This window comes from Lepidochelys kempii, chromosome 14 (genome assembly GCF_965140265.1).
Source record: "Lepidochelys kempii isolate rLepKem1 chromosome 14, rLepKem1.hap2, whole genome shotgun sequence".
In the NCBI taxonomy this organism is placed as follows: domain Eukaryota; kingdom Metazoa; phylum Chordata; order Testudines; family Cheloniidae; genus Lepidochelys; species Lepidochelys kempii.
In genome coordinates, this window is record NC_133269.1 from 36,324,636 (window position 1) to 36,340,663 (window position 16,028).

General features: G+C 54.4%; 2 protein-coding genes across 2 annotated transcripts in view; both read left to right on the forward strand.

Annotated features, from left to right (window-relative positions):
• The window catches only part of LOC140898396 (uncharacterized), a 317,402-nt gene that overhangs the window by 10,825 nt on the left and 290,549 nt on the right, over positions 1 to 16,028 (forward strand). The gene's annotated exons all lie outside the window — the stretch shown is intronic.
• On the forward strand, positions 1,431 to 12,994 carry LOC140898415 (zinc finger protein 547-like). The gene is made up of 6 exons (XM_073312228.1): positions 1,431 to 1,617; positions 4,119 to 4,310; positions 7,044 to 7,131; positions 7,691 to 7,817; positions 8,787 to 8,900; positions 9,269 to 12,994. Exons 2-5 carry the CDS (start codon positions 4,237 to 4,239, stop codon positions 8,789 to 8,791), a joined length of 294 nt encoding a protein of 97 aa, XP_073168329.1. The 5' UTR covers positions 1,431 to 1,617; positions 4,119 to 4,236; the 3' UTR covers positions 8,792 to 8,900; positions 9,269 to 12,994.

Sequence of the window (16,028 nt, forward strand, 5' to 3'; positions counted from 1 at the left end):
AAGAGAGGAAAAATAACTTTTGAAGTGGTAAGAAAGTGGGCCGTTACAGACAGTTGACAAGAAGGTGTGAGCAACAGTCAGGAGAAGTTAGTATTGGTGAAGTTAAGTTTAGGTTTTGTAATGACCCAACCACTCCCCGTCTCTATTCAGGCCTAACCTGATGGTATCCAGTTTGCAAATTCATTCCAGTTCTGCAGCTTCACGTTGGAGTCTGATTTTGGAGTTTTTTTTGTTGAAGAATTGCCACTTTTAGGTCTGTTATTGAGTGACCAGAGAGACTGAAGTGTTCTCCTACTGGTTTTTGAATGTTATGATTCCTGATGTCAGATTTGTGTCCATTTATTCCTTTGCGTAGAGACTGTCCGATCTGGCCAATGTACATGGCAGAGGGGCATTGCTGGCACATTTTGGCATCTATCACATTAACTGTTACTCAAAGTGCTCTGAGGCTACCAAAAAATTGTAGTGCGAACCTCTACACTAGAGAGCTTACAGTGGTGCAGCTGCATCAGTAGCCATAACCTAAGAGTGATGAAGTGAGCTGTAGCTCACGAAAGCTTATGCTCAAATAAATTGGTTAGTCTCTAAGGTGTCACAAGTCCTCCTTTTCTTTTTGAGAATACAGACTAACATGGCTGCTACTCTATAACCTAAGAGTGCTATCTAATATCTTGATCTGTTTTTGGCCTTGCAAAGTGAGGCCCTGCACTTAACTCCGTGGCACTGGTCTGTTTCGATGGCTGCATCTGGTCAATTCCAGCATTTCAGGGGATTGTCTGGGCGGCCATCAGGAGAAGGCGGATGATTTTGGTGACAATTGAAAACGATGAGGGGGAAATAGGGGACAATCCTGAATGGGCAAAGCACTAGTCCCTGACCCAGAGCAACAGGAGCTTTACTGTTGACATCTAGGTGTCTGACGGGGAGCTGGAGTCTATGCCCACATGGGGGAGCCAGCTGGGAGAGGGGTAGAGGGGATCCCCAGGAAGAACCCAGAGACAAAACACAGACAGCTCCATGACCCGAGCGAGGGGAGCAGAGCTGGTAGCTCCAGCCCAGGGCTGGTAGCCAGTGAGCCTGGTGTGGAGACAAGAGACCAGCTCTGACCAACTGCTCACTGTGCCAGTCTGTTACCTGTGCATCCCTGACTCCCCATCACCCCGGATTCTCTGGAACAACCCCATCTCTCTAGAAACTCCCCTTCTTCCCCCTCCCCGGGATCTGCAGGTCTCTTTTCTGTGCCCCCAGTGACCCTGCGGCTTCTCGGCAGGACACCTACATAGGGCTGAGAGAAGCTGCCCGTGCCCAAGGGAGGTGGGGCCCCAGGGGGCAGGGTCTGGGGCAGGGGGGCTGCAGCGCGGTGGGTTTATCGCTAGGACCCAGGAGCACCTAGGTGGGAGGATCGCTGGGGTCAGTCCAGGTAGCAAGAAGTGAATCGCAGCCGCTGCGGTGATTGTGCGTCCAAAAGCCCTGACCTGGTGCCGGGAGCCCGGGCTGCAGCCGGGAGAGGGGAACCTCCAGCCGGGCCCTGCCCGCTGCTCCCCGGGAGCCTCTCCCAGGGCAGAGCCCCCAGCCCGGCCAGGGTCCCTTCCCGGCCCGGCCCCGCTCGGAGGGAAGGTAAGAGAGACCCGCCCCCCCCGGGCTGCTCCCCGCGGAGCCGGCTGCGATTCCCTGCCCCGGGCCCGGGAAAGCTGCCGCAGCCCCCGGCGTGTGCGGGGCGGGACAGCCGGGCCGGGCTGGGGCTGGGACAGTGACACCTGGGTTCAGAGGGGGGGAGCCGAGAAGGGGCTGAAAATGGCGGGGGGTGCGGATAACGGGGGGGCAGGAGGGCGATGCGGGAGCAGGATGCGGCGGGGGCAGGGGCGGTGGCTGCACTGAAGGGGGGCTGGGGCGATGCAGGGTGATCGGGGGACAGAGCGGGGATTATGGGGCTGACGGGAGCGAGGCTGGAATGGAGGGAAGACGTGTGTGTGTGTGTGTGGGGGGGGGGGGCTCTGGGAGGGAAAGGGGGGTGTGTGGGGAGGGGAGGCTGTGTAAAGAGCTGCCCGGTGAAGGGAGGGCCTGGGGGCAGGGAGACGGCGGAGGGGTGGGGAGATGCAAAGCAGCTCCCCTGCCCCGTGGGGTAAGGGAGGGTGAGGGGGCTGCCCTGCCCAGCGGGGATTTGTTCCCCTACAAATGGTCAAACCAGCAGTGGGGGATGGGCAGGGTGACCGTCCCTCCCGAACTGGGCAGGACAGTCCTGAAGTGCAGAGTTCAAGTCCCGGTCCTGGGCTGAAGGACTCCCGGACACCATTTGTCCCGGATTCCCTGGGCCGGGGCTCTGCGCCTGCCCGAGGCTCCGGGGCAGCGCCAGCCTGTTCCCCGTGGGTGGGATTGAGGTGGGACCCCCCCCATGGCCTAGAGCCCCCGCCCCCTGCTCCTCCTCTTCCCTGCCCCCTGGCCAGCCAGAAGCTAGATCCAGGCCATAACAAGAGCTGCCCCGTCTGCAGTGGGGAGTCCCAGACTGTCCGCCTGCCCTGGGGGGCCGGCAGATGGGCCGGGGGATGCTAGGGGCACTGGGGTTGCCAGCTTGCTAAGTCCAGAGAACTGAACACCTTTGTCCCGCCCCTGCCCCCGCAATTTTCGTTGAGGCCCCGCCCCACCTCTTCCCGAGGCCTCGCTTCACCCCACCCCCTGCACTGAGCCCCCTTTGTCCCTAACCCCTGCCCCCTCCTGCACGCTAACCTCTACATTGTGCCCCCTTCACCCCAACTCCTACCCCCCTCCTGTGCCCCTAAGCTCTGCATCCCCTTCCTGCACCCACATGGGGAAACTGACCTGGATGCAGGGATGGAGCAGCTGGCATTGCTGCTCGCTCCCCCACTGCACTGATGCTCCTTTGCCCCGCGCCCCCCTAGGGGGCTGTGAGCAGGGGGAGGGAGGTTGGGGCTCCCTGCATGCAGGTCACGTTCCCTGCCTGGGCTGTGTAAGGAGAGGGCAGGAGAGCAGGAGCTCCTGATGCCGGTCTCGTCTCATCGCACTCTCTTTAAGAAAGCACCCAGGGTCGGTCAGGCACCTGAAGGCTTGTTCAGACACAAGCAGCTGGATCCAGAAAGGCAGCAGCCGGGGGCGGCAGGTTTGTAGAAATTTTGACGGTGCCCAGAGCCTGCCCACCTTCCCACCTGCCTAAGACTCTGGGAGGGAGTTTGGGTGGGGGGAGGAGGTCTGGGTGCAGGCTCTGGGCTGGGGCAGAGGATTGGGGTGCAGGACGGGTAAGAGGTTGAGCCCTGGGAGGGAGTTGGGTGGGGGAGGGAGTCTGGGGTGCAGGCTCTGGGATGGAGTTTTGGTGCTTTGTGCAGACTGTGGCAGGAGGTGGGAGTGTAGGAGGGGATGAGCGGTGCAGGCTCTGGGAGGGAGTTTTGGGGGCAGGAGGGGTTGTGTGGGAAAGGAGTCAGGGTGCAGGCTCTGGGATGGGGTGGGGGGTGCAGCGCTTACCTGGGGCTCCTAGGCAGGGCGGGCCGCGGGTCTCCATGCGCTGCTACCTCTAGGCACTGCCCCTGCAGCTTCCCATTAGCCACAGGGGTGCTTGACCTGACCCACCCCACCCAGGGGCTGCAGGGAGGGGCCGACAGCCATGTGGAGGGACCAGGCAGGAAGCCACTCGGCTCCCCTGCACTGCCGGTGGTGAGTGGCCGTCCGGGCTGTTTTAAATGGCCTGGGGGACGTGCGGGTGGGACTCCCGGAGGCAGAAGGTGGGGCCAAGGGAGAGACCCGGCCTCACACAGTGCCGGAGCCGGGCCCATAGAACTCGCCACCCATGGCAGCAGCACACACAGATTCCCCCGTCCCGTCAACTCAACTTAGTGGAAATGGGGTACATGGGAGGGGAACACCTCATCAGCCTCCCCCGACCCCACAGAGCAGACAGGAGGATGCTCCCAGTCCGAGCAGCTGGGGGCTCTGGGGGACAGGAGCAATGGTGGCTGCATATGGCAGTGAAGCAGGGGGAGGAGGGAACCCCTGCTCCTGAGAAGTCACCTGGCTCGGCTGGCCGTCCAACTGCCCCTTACAGCTCAGGTCTCTTCCCTCCCGCCCCGCCCAGGCCAGCCCGGGTCTCATTCTCCTGCCCTTCCCTCCAGCAGCCCCATTCCCAGCACTCAGAGACGAAGATCTATACCTCGAACTCCTGGTGCCGGCGATGGGACGACAGACTGCGGGGTCGCTGCAGGGCACGTGCCGCAACTGGAGTCCAGCCACATGAGGAGAAGATGCCCGGCAGCGGAGGCAGAAGTGTGTGCCGTGACCCCTCAACAGCCGCCTGCTGAGTGCTTGTGAGTGGGGCTAGTTCGTCCCTTGCCTGCGTCTGCGGGCGGGAGGTGAGGGCAGCACGCAGAACCCCCTGGCCGCCCCTAAGCCTAGGAGCCAGACATACAAGATGCTTCCCCTGAGCCGCATGTCGCGGAGGCTAGCAGGGAGCCAGCCAGCCAGCCCTGCTGCGCAGTACCAGTCTACGGCCCGGTTAGCGGTGCTGACTAGAGCCTCCAAGATCCCTTTTCAAGTGGGTGTTCCAGTCCAAAATCAGACACCTGGTCACCCTAATCGGCACTCCAGCCCCCTGCCAAGGGCAGGTGGAGGGTCTGGGGCTCCCTGCAGTAGCCCAGGCTCCCTGGGCAGGTGTTATTACAGCTGGACTTCTGGCCTGGCCAGGAGACAGGGCCTCAGAGGAAAGAGGTGGAGCAGGGGGCGTGGCCTCAGGGAGAGGAGGGGCGGGGCTCCTGCATGTGTCCCACTTTTGCCTTTAGAAAAGCTGATCACCCAGAGATAGGGGGCGGGCAGAAGATTTACCTAGGAGGGCTGAGAATTTACCAGGCAAATGTCCACCCAGAATCGCCACACACATCCCGCTCCCAATTTCATGTTTGTGTTTAAAAACAATCTTCTTATTTGAGGGGTCTGTCTCCTGGGTTGACAGCACTGAACAGGGGCTGGTCTGATTTCTGCTCAGGATTCGGTGTCCAACCAGAGTCACTGCAAGCCACAAGGAGTGGAATTGGGGTTTGGTTCGGGTTCAGTGGCAGAAGGGGGAGGGGGTTGGGAGTGAGCCCTGTGGCTTGCTTCAGTGGGGAACTGAATTTGGGGCCTGGGGCCTGCCTCAGGTGGGGCAGTTGGAGGGAGGAGCTGTCCCAATGGGTGGGGATGGGTGAGAGGAGGCCTGTCTAAGGGGAAGAAGAATTGAGCAGCCTTTTCCCTTGGGCTTGAAGAGTTAATGTTAACTTTTGGGGCAGGGAGCCCCACTTCTCTCCCCCCTCCCTGCTCCTGTGGGCTGCCCCCTTCTCTTCTCCTACTGGGACAGGCTGTTCCGGTAGCGATCACATGCCTGGGTGTTGTTTTGTTGTCTTGTTTTATCATGAGTGAGATCAGAGTAGGTTTTATTTTATTTTGTCAAATATTGAGCTGAAAAACTGCTGAAACTTCATTTCAACAGGTAGCCATTTTTTTTCCAAGTTCAATTCAAATTCACTGTAGAAGAGTAGAATACTGGTTTGAGTCTGGTTCCAGGTCAGTTGAGCATATTGGTTCAACCTGGTTCTGTTCTGGTGTGAGTCCAGGTGGGCCAATGAAATCCGCAGCTGCTGAATTGCCCTCAGAAGGGGGGTTGGGGGATTGGTTACTGCTAAGGCAGAGAAGGCTGGTGTCTATTTCCTTCTGCTCATGATTAAGGCTGCGAGTTTGTCATGGAGGTCATGGAAGCTAGAAGCTTAGGGAGGGAGATGTCGCCGCTTCTGAGAAGCCGGGTAGGAAGCCTGCGAGCCCTGTCAACCCCGCCCTCCAGCACCAGCGGGGATCCTGGGCTGCTCCCACCCGAGCACCCACAGCGCCCCCTAGACCATCTCCCTGAGCACCCGCGGAGCCCCCCCCGCCACTAATTCCCAGCACCCGCGGTGCCCCCCGGGCCACTCCCGCCCACGAGCACCTGCAGCACCCCCAAGAGTTAGTGAGCTGTACAGTACAAGTCATGGACAGGTCACGAGCCATGAAGTTTTGTTTACAGCATGTGACCTGTCCCTGAGTTTTACCAAAAATATCCATGACTCTAAGGGAGCCTTACCCATGATATTGGGTTGATGCTGCCTCCTGCAGTGTGATCTGGGGCCCAGACTGAGCAGCAGCTGCTTCCCCAGCGGGGTCTGTGCCAAGGAGAGACCTTCATTAACCCCCCTCTGTGTCCGAGACGGGGGATGGGACGGACTGACAACTTTCTCCGGTGGTTGGAACCAGCTCCTAGGGTAGCCCCGGGCTCTGCTGGCACCAGCCCCTGAGCCAGAGCCTGCAGGTGACTGGGAGAGACCCTGGGGGAAAGGGCTGGGGCCGGGCAGGAAGGTGACTCTGCACAACGGGCCCCTTTCAGGGACCTGCTGGTGAGTTTGTACCAGATGGGGAGGGGGCTCCCCCCATACCTGCGGATCCCAGAGCTGCTGCCCTCAGTGACACAGCCAGGCTCACACTGGAAAGTGAATGCCCATGGGAACGGGACAGTCCCCAGTTCTACCAGGCAGAGGGGAGAGGGAAGGAGACAGGAAGGGGAATGAAAGTGAAAGCGGCAGCAGGAGCAAGAAGTCGGGAGGGAAGTTCCCAGACCCGCCTGGATCCATTCCCTGCATCCCCCTGGGCAGCCTGACTCTCCTGGGAACAAGGGGAGGAGCTGACAGAGGAAAATCCAGATCCTGCCCCGGCCGAATCCCTGTGCTGCTGGGGGGACGCGCTGCCCTCAGGGCTGATATCAGGGGAAATCCCCCAAAGTGGCTCATTTTATTCTGCTCTTCTCTAGCATTTGTCTCAGAGACTCTGTCCTGGGGGTGGGTGGGGGGGCGTTAAGTGTCTCCGGAGGTTCAGTGCTGGTGGGAGGGGCCGGGTATGTGTTGTAATAAAGTGACTGAGGGTTTTCCTAGTGTAGCAGAGCCCAGAGTGTCTGTCTGCAGGGAGGGAGCCTGGGGGGAACTGGGGTGTGAAATGGATTCAAGCCCCTTCTGAAACCTCCCCCGTTGCCCCTCTCACCTTGACAGGCTGAGGAATCACGTCCACGTTTCGCTCCAGATCCTCCCGTCTTCCAGGGGACAGGGAAGGGAAATGGCTGTGATGGAGCCAGCTCAGGTAGGGGATTTTCAGGGAGCTGCAGGGGGGATTTGCTGTAGAGGGGGAGGGGCAGGAAACACTCAGGGGGAGGCAGGGAGGGGACAAGTTTGACAAACCTGCTGGGGCACGTTCAACTTGGATCCTGATTTTCTGAACAGGCCCATTGGCGGGTGTGGGGAAAGGGGAACATTCCCCCCATTTCTGAAATGGGAAACCATCCCCCCCCCCCCCCCCCCGGGCAGGGCTGGAAAAAGTGACCAGACTCCCAGTGCTGCAGCCTGACCCCACTGGCCAGAGGCTGCTGTGAAGTACGAAGGGAAGCTGTCGGGATTCCTGTCCCTGCCTCAGAGCTCTGCTTCCCGTCTCAGCCTGTGGTTGGCAGGTGTGTGGGAAATGAGAAGACCCTGCCCTGCTCCGTCTGCTGGGGGGACAAGGAGCTCTCACCTTCTCCCATCCCCTGAAGCCTCCTGGCTGCTCTAAGTGGGGGTGGGATTCTGCTCCTCTGGGCCTCCTCCCCCGTCACTAGTGGATTTGCGGCTGGGGCAGCAGGTGCTGAATGCGGGAACTGATGTTTCAGATGCCGGTGACCTTTGAGGAGGTGGCTGTGTATTTCACCCGGGGGCAGGGGGCTCTGCTGGACCCCGCTCAGAGAGCCCTCTATTGGGACGTCATGCAGGAGAACTATGTGATGGTGACCTCGCTGGGTAAGGGATTCCTGTGGCCTCACTAATGGAAGCCGTGGGGTCTGCGTGTCTGAATCTGGTCAGGTTCTTCCCTGGTCAGTTAGATTGGAGGATGAGGGTCGCATAGTCCACAACTCCAGTGTGCATCAGTGCCGACTCCGTGGGTGCTCCCCTGCCCTACCTTTTCTTCTTCCCCCTGAGCACATGCGTCCACACTCCTGCGCCTATCTCCCAGCGTTTCCCACTCGGCCGCTGCCAAACAGCTATTTGCATGCTCAGGGAGGGGGAGAGGAGTAGGAATGTGGCACACTCAGGGGAAGATGCAGGGCTGGGGCAGGGATTTGGGGAAGGAATTAGAATATGGGCAGGAAGGGGGAGGAGTTGGGGTGGGGACTTTGGGAAAGGGGTTGAAATGGGGGTGAGGAAGGGGTGGGAAGAGATGGGGAAGGGGCAGGGCCTCATGAATGGGTGGAGTGGGGGCAGGGCCAGGGACAGAGGGGGGATCAAGCACCCATGAAAAAGAGGGGAAGTCGGCGCCTATGCCAGTGTGAGAGAGACTTGCATCGCCATACCCCATTCAAGGGAACACGGGAGTCAGAAATGGACAGACTAACTCATCCCCATCTCTCCAGCTGTCCAGGGGCCAGAAGTAGGGTATTGCCCTGTCTGTATTATTTCTTCTTCACACACCATTCACCTTGCTCCATCTGTGGGGAGGGCTCTAGGTTCTGCAGGCTTGGAAATAGGCAGGAGTTTAACACCTGAGCTGTGTGTGTGTCAGCAAGTCCCCCAGAGCGCATCTACCCTGAGACCTCCTAGTGAGAGGGTAAAAAGATCCCCCCAGACACCCAGATCTCTTCTGCTCCCAAGGGGTCTGAGTTACCACAGTCCCATGTAGGGTCAGGTTAAACTCAGGGAATGTTCCTTGTGACAGATATTTTACCAAGACTCCATGTGCCCTGAGCTTGCCTGATTTTACTCCCTATGCAGGATAACCCATTCCCAAACCTGACCTGATCGCTTGGCTGGAACGAGGGGAAGAGCCGTGGGTCCCAGATCTCCAGGCCTCTGGGGAAAGTGGGAGCCCGAGAGGCACCCGCACAGGTGAGGAGTCAGGGAAACTGAGACAGAACCCTCTGGCGAGTGAAGGAAAAAGCTGGGACTCCCAAAACGTGCCGTGAGCGAGAGCCCCCAGTTCTGCCCCATCTCACCCAGGTCAGGGCTGCAGTCAGCAGGTGTTGTAGCACCAAGGCAAATATCAGTCACGGCTTCCTACCCATCCTGTTAGCTGTCGGGAATTTCCTCCCTGACTTTCCTTCCCTGGGAGTGTTTGGTTGGGATGTGGAGGCAGAATCCAACGTCTCCATCTCCCCAGCAGTCACTGTGTTGTGTTTTCCCTCTTTGCTATTCCCCTTTCGGTCCCTTCTCCCCGGCACAGGCAGTGACTCCTGTCTGGGTTCTCTCTCTCCCAGCAGGTGAGAGGACAGTGAGTGAGAACAAGGAGGAGACTCAGCAGCAGGAAGGTCCTGGGAAAGTGGAACCGCAGGAGAGGTTTTTGAGAAGAGCTGAAGAGAATTTTTCCCAGTGCTTGGAGCAGGGAAATGCCTGGGAAGATCGAGACGGATCAGAGATGCAGCTGGGAAACCATCCTGGGAAGAAAATGAATAAATCCACTGAACATGGAGGAGGATGTCAGGAGCTGAAGGAAACCACAGTCCAGCAGACAAGTCACAATGAAGAGAAACCCTACAAATGTGTTGACTGTGGGAAAAGCTTCAGTTTGCTTAGACCAGGCAGAGCCAGAAGGTCACTGACCAGCTGATGCTTGGCTGATGCAGAGGAGGAGAAGCCCCAATCAGCCCCTCCTCCCTGCTGCAGCCCTGACTGCTGAGCTAATGGGCCACAGGTGGGGGAAAAGAGAGAGAGAAACTCCTCCAGCCGCTCCTCTGCGGCTGAAGTTCCCCCCTCTCCCTTCCCCTCCCAGCCAGGATCCCCCTGCCATGGAGATGCGGGAAAGGACACTTGGGCAAGGCCCCATATTCACTCTAGAAACCTGTCCCCACCCCCCCATCTTCCACCAGCCCCTGGGTTAGCAGAGACTGATTCCCACAGGGCCTTTTGTTGGAAACCTGGGTTTCCCACCTCTGCTACAGCAGCATCAGCCTCTGAGAGGGAAGCAGCATTGCCTAGTGGATAGAGCACTGTCCTGGGACTCAGGAGACCTAAGCTCTGTTCCCAGCTCTGCCAGCAGCTTGTGGGGTGACCTGAGACAAATCTGTGCCTTCCAGAGAGGGAATAAATGGGGAGTGATGATATCAGCCTCCGAGTGTCTGTCTAGGGCAGGAAAAGTGTTTGGGATTAGCTAGTGTGTCTCCTTTGTTCCTCCACCCCTTTTTCTAGTGTAGATTGACCCTGAGCAGTTTATTCCAATCCCCTATTAGCAAAGTGATTGTTTGAGTCACTAAAAGTACCCCCTTTGGAGTGAGATTGTCTCATTCCCAGACATCCTCACACTGCTCCAGGTTATGCTGAAAAGTATTTAAGTTTTCTTTTTTTGCTGTTTCTCCCTTATACATCAGAATTCAATAGATTCTAAAAAAAGCTGGAGCATGGCTAGTAAAATAATGTGGTGTTTTAATTTCTGTGTTATATGATGGGGACGGGCTGAGTCTGGGGGATTCCCTCCTGCCCCCATTGACCTCACATGTCTTCTCTCACAGAGCAGCCTCTGCCCAAGCCGTGGAGAGTTTATCCTTTTCCCTTTCTACCCCTCCACCTTCGTGTGTGTCATTTACCACAGTGTTCTTTTCCCACCATGCTTAGGAATCAGGCTTTGATTTCTTTGATCCTCAAGCATGCCTCTGAGGGCTGGAGAAGAAAATGTCAAATTCCTGAAGGGGGAATTCAAGTGAACCCCAAAGCACAGTTTGAGCTTCAATCTCAGCCTCCATCTATTGGTAAAGTGGCATCTGGAGTTTTTCCAGCCAAATCCAGATCATTTGTATATAGGAAGTTTTTGGTTGTCTTTTTTCCCCTCTTTCTTTTATGAGGATGATGCTAAAACTTTTGTCAATAACCCAGCCAAATAACACTGCGGTGCGGAGTAAAGCAGCTTTAGCCTGCTGAGCATTTGTTCCCAAGATTTTCAGTTTTAGGATTTTTTAGGATTTCATTTCATGAACGGGAAGGTGTTTTTTTATCCCACCCTGGACTATGGGGTTTTTCTCTTTTTGGTGAAGGCTGCTCTGTCATGTATTTTGATATTAAATTAGTTTGACAGGATGTAGTTCAGATTTCTTGGGGACTTCAAAAGACAAATGATAATTTGCCAAAATAGTCCTTACTGATTTTCCTTTCACATCAGATTTGCTTCTTCTTTGAACAAGGAAAATGACCAGTATCTGTCAGCAAAAACTATGAGGGCAAGAGCTGGATAGGCATTCCGAGAGTCAGAGAGTGAGGGTATGTCTACACTACAAAATTAGGTTGATTTTATAGAAGTCGATTTTTCAGAAGAGATTTTATACAGTCGATTGTGTGTGTCCCCACTAAGCACATTAAGTTGGTGGAGTAGTCCTCAGTACCATGGCTAGCATCGACTACCATGATGGAAAGGGGCCATGACCCTTGATATCTGCCTGAAGGTATCGTAATTCCTACGGCTGGAGCACAGCTGAGACTGGACAGCCTCCTCTCCCCAAACGCTGATGAGATTCAGCACCTCGGCGTTACTCCATGCTGGTGATCGCCTGGCGCGTGGAGACATGGTCACCTGGAAAGATGTGCTGAGAGCACTCCACGTGTCGCTGAGCAAACAGGAAGGGGACTTTCAAAATTCCCAGAGAATTTAAAGGGTGGGTCTGACGGTTGGTCACCTGAGGGCAGGGCAGTAGAATTCAAGCTGATGACCAGAGTGTCTAGAAGAGGCATTGTGGGACGCATCCTGGAGGCCGATCAGAGCGCATTAATAGAGCAGGACATCCCCACTGGTACCACGGCGCTCCAGCCCGGGTGCAGCAAGCTCTATGCTTCTCGTGGCGGTGGATTATCAGGAGCGCTCCAGCCACGGAGTCCGGGCGCTCTACGTGCCTTGCCAGTGTGGACCCCTGAGAAGTTAGGGTGCCTAGGGCTGATTTAATGCACTCAAACGTGCAAGTGTAGACAAGACCTAAGGCTTTTTCATGCCATGTGCTGTGAAACTTGTGTTTGGGACAAAGGAAGTACAAGACACATGACAAAAAGAATATAAAAAACAGCTGCATCATCTCAATTTTGTCTTTAATAATCCTGCTTCCTACCTCTGGAGCAACTTCTCTACAAACTGAAGCATTGAACAAAGGACTGAATGACCCATCCAAGCTTTGGACATGTTCCACAGGGATTCTCAAGCCAGCAAACTCAATACTGCTAAGAACCTGCTATATGGACTTTGAAGTCTTATGTGTGTATCTGATTGGTGATTGCTTTACCATTTAACAAGTCTCTCCTTGTGCTTGCCTTTTCTTTTATAATAAACCTTTAGTTTTAGACACTAAAGGATTGGCTGGCAGTGTGGTCTTATGGGGAAGATCCAAATTAATACTGACTTGTTAATGTGGCTGGTGGGGATCAGAAGAACGTTTTGTATATGTGAGCAGAGTTTCAAATAACTTCACACTGTAGTGGACCTAGGTGCTGATTGGGAGATAGAGAACTGGAATGCAACAAAGGGGGCTGTGTGATTTCTTTTTTTTCAGCTTCTTGCTAACCAGTATGGGGGATCAGGAGCACAGTTTGTGACTGGTTGGTGAGTCTAATTTCAGTGTTAACCACCAGTTATGGAAGAATCTGCTCTCCTTTTGCAACCTGCCCTGACCGTGGCATTTTCACCGTGGGCTGCCCCAGGCACCTTGGGTCACAAAGTTAAAATGTTCCTGTGACAAAGTGGGAATGTTCTTAATGTTTTCTCTGAATACTGTGTGGGTGCCTCAGTTTCCCCTATGAAGTTCTTAAGTATCTAGGTGGTGGGGAAAAGGTGTATGATTGTTCCAGAGCCCTAGAGGGCAGGTGTGTGCAGGGGTCTGCACAGAAAATGGCCGACACCCTGTCTCCCGGCAACTGATGGCCTGGGACCCTCCTCTGCAAAGGTGCCAACTGAAGGTGTTAGAGAACAAAGAGATCAGGTGACCTCCTGGCCTGGGAAAGAGACAAAGGCTGGAGGAGGAGCCATGGGGGGAGGGGGCGGGAGAGGCTGGGGGAGACTGCTGGAGAGAGTTTCAGTTTAGAGCTGGTTGGGGAAATGGAGGGAGGGCCAGTTGGGGCTCTGGCCTCCCTGCCCCCATGGGGAAATGGAGGGAGGGCCAGATGGGGCTCTGGCCTCTCTGTTCCCCGAAGAGGGACCTGGCTGAGGGGTCCTCGTCTCTGTAACTACAAGCTCTGTTTTAGACCATTTTCCTGTTGTCTAATAAACCTTCTGTTTTACTGGCTGGCTGAGAGTCACGTGTGACTGTGGAATTGGGGTGCAGGAGCCCTGCCTGTGTGGACTCGCTGTGGGAAGCGCACGGTGTGGTATGGGAGGCTGAATGCTCCACGGTCAGACCCAGGAAGGTGGAAGCTGTGTGAGCCGCTTGCCCTGGAGACAGTCTGCTCCCAGAGAGGAGGCTCCCTCAGAGTCCGGACTGGCTTCGTAGGGAGCAGTTCCAGAGCATCGCCTGGTGACTTCGTGATAGTTCCCTTTGGTTTTTCAGTTTGAAACAACTTTGTCTCAAAGTGTATTTTACATTACATTATTGATTCTAATGTACAATGAAAAAGTCAAAATCAGAATAGAACTCTACAATTTTACTGAAATGAAACATTTCAATTCACCCCAAATTATTAATTTTTGTTTACCATTGCAGGATGGTTTTTTTTTCATTCTGATTCAGTAGAAAAAATAAAAATGGAATTTCTCACAAAAAGGACATTCTGGTTCCTGACCCGCTCCAGTGCAAAGTACCAATTCCTTCTCCATGTTACTAGACATATCCAGCACACGAGCCACATAGACAGCAACAGCTAAAGACCTGTGGCTGAAGTTCTTTGCCCACATCTCTAGCTACTCCTTTGCACCTCCTTCAGTGAGACAGCCATGGAATCCTTTCCAGTAACTACACTGCATGCAGATCTGGTCACCCCTTAGCAAAAAATATTTATTTGAATTGGAAAACGTACAGAAAAAAGCAACAAAAATTGGGCAAAAAAAGTGATTAGGGGTATGGAATGTCTTCCATATGCGGAGCGATTAATAAGACTGGGACTTTTCAGCTTGGAAAAGAGACAGCTAAGGGGGGATATGATAAAGGTCTATAAAATCATGACTGGCATGGAGAAAGTAAATAAGGAAGTGTTATTTATTCCTTCTGGTAACACAAGAACTAGGGGTCACCCAATGAAATTACTAGGCAGCAGGTTTAAAACAATCAAAAGGAAGTGTTTCTTCACACAACGCACAGTCAACCTGTGCAACTCTTTGCCAGAGGATGCTGTAAAGGTCAAGGCTATAATTGGGTTCAGAAAAGAACTAGATAAGTATAGGGAGAAAAGTCTATCAATGGCTATTAGCCAGGATGGGCTCGGATGGTGTCATAGAATATCAGGGTTGGAAAAGACCTCAGGTGGTCATCTAGTCCAACCCCCTGCTCAAAGCAGGACCAATCCCCAATTTTTGCCCCAGATCCCAAATGGCCCCCTCAAGGATTGAACTCATAACCCTGAGTATAGCAGGTCAATGCTCAAACCACTGAGCTATACCTCCCCCCCAAAAATAGAACATCAAGAGCAATTTCCTTTATTTTTTAATTACTTTGTCCACGTGGGCACCAATGATACTGCCAAGAATGACCTTGAGCGGATCACTGCGGACTACGTGGCTCTGGGAAGAAGGATAAAGGAGTTTGAGGCGCAAGTGGTCTTCTTGTCCATCCTCCCCGTGGAAGGAAAAGGCCTCGGTAGAGACTGTCGAATCGTGGAAGTCAACGAATGGCTACGCAGGTGGTGTCGGAGAGAAGGCTTTGGATTCTTTGACCATGGGATGGTGTTCCAAGAAGGAGGAGTGCTAGGCAGAGACGGGGTCCACCTAATGAAGAGAGGGAAGAGCATCTTTGCCAGCAGGCTGGCTAACCTAGTGAGGAAGGCTTTAAACTAGGTTCACCAGGGGAAGGAGACCAAAGCCCTGAGGTAAGTGGGGAAGTGGGATACCGGGAGGAAGCAGGAGTGCGCGAGAGGCAGGGCTCCTGCCTCATACTGAGAAAGAGGGACGATCATTGAGTTATCTCAAGGGCCTATACACAAATGCAAGAAGCCTGGGAAACAAGCAGGGAGAACTGGAAGTCCTGGCACGGTCAAGGAATTATGATGTGATTGGAATAACAGAGACTTGGTGGGATAACTCACATGACTGGAGTACTGTCATGGATGGATATAAACTGTTCAGGAAGGACAGGCAGGGCAGAAAAGGTGGGGGAGTAGCACTGTATGTAAGGGAGCAGTATGACTGCTCAGAGCTCAAGTATGAAACTGCAGAAAAACCTAAGTGTCTCTGGATTAAGTTTAGAAGTGTAAGCAACAAGGGTGATGTCGTGGTGGGAGTCTGCTGTAGACCACCGGACCAGGGGGATGAAGTGGACGAGGCTTTCTTCTGGCAACTCACGGAAGTTACTAGATCGCAGGCCCTGGTTCTCATGGGAGACTTCAATCACCCTGATATCTGCTGGGAGAGCAATACAGCAGTGCACAGACAATCCAGGAAGTTTTTGGAAAATGTGGGGGACAATTTCCTGGTGCAAGTGCTGGAGGAACCAACTAGGGGCAGAGCTCTTCTTGACCTGCTGCTCACAAACCAGGAAGCAAAAGTGGATGGGAATCTGGGAGGCAGTGACCATGAGATGGTTGAGTTCAGGATCGTGACACAGGGAAGAAAGGAGAGCAGCAGAATACAGACCCTGGACTTCAGAAAAGCAGAGTTTGACTCCCTCAGGGAACTGATGGGCAGGATCCCCTGGGAGAATAACATGAGGGGGAAAGGAGTCCAGGAGAGCTGGCTGTATTTTACAGAATCTTTATTGAGGTCACAGGGACAAACCATCCCGATGTGTAGAAAGAATAGTAAATATGACAGGTGACCAGCTTGGCTTAACAGTGAAATCCTTGCTGATCTTGAACACAAAAAAGAAGCTTACAAGAAGTGGAAGATTGGACAAATGACCAGGGATG

What these genes read in the sequence shown, in the direction of transcription:
- LOC140898415 (XM_073312228.1), top strand. Translation starts at nt 4,237, where the DNA reads ATGAGGAGAAGATGCCCGGCAGCGGAGGCAGAAGTGTGTGCCGTGACC. An exon ending in CAGCCGCCTGCTGAGTGCTT is followed by an intron (nt 4,311 to 7,043) that starts GTGAGTGGGGCT and finishes TCACCTTGACAG; the next exon opens with GCTGAGGAATCACGTCCACG. An exon ending in CTGTGATGGAGCCAGCTCAG is followed by an intron (nt 7,132 to 7,690) that starts GTAGGGGATTTT and finishes CTGATGTTTCAG; the next exon opens with ATGCCGGTGACCTTTGAGGA.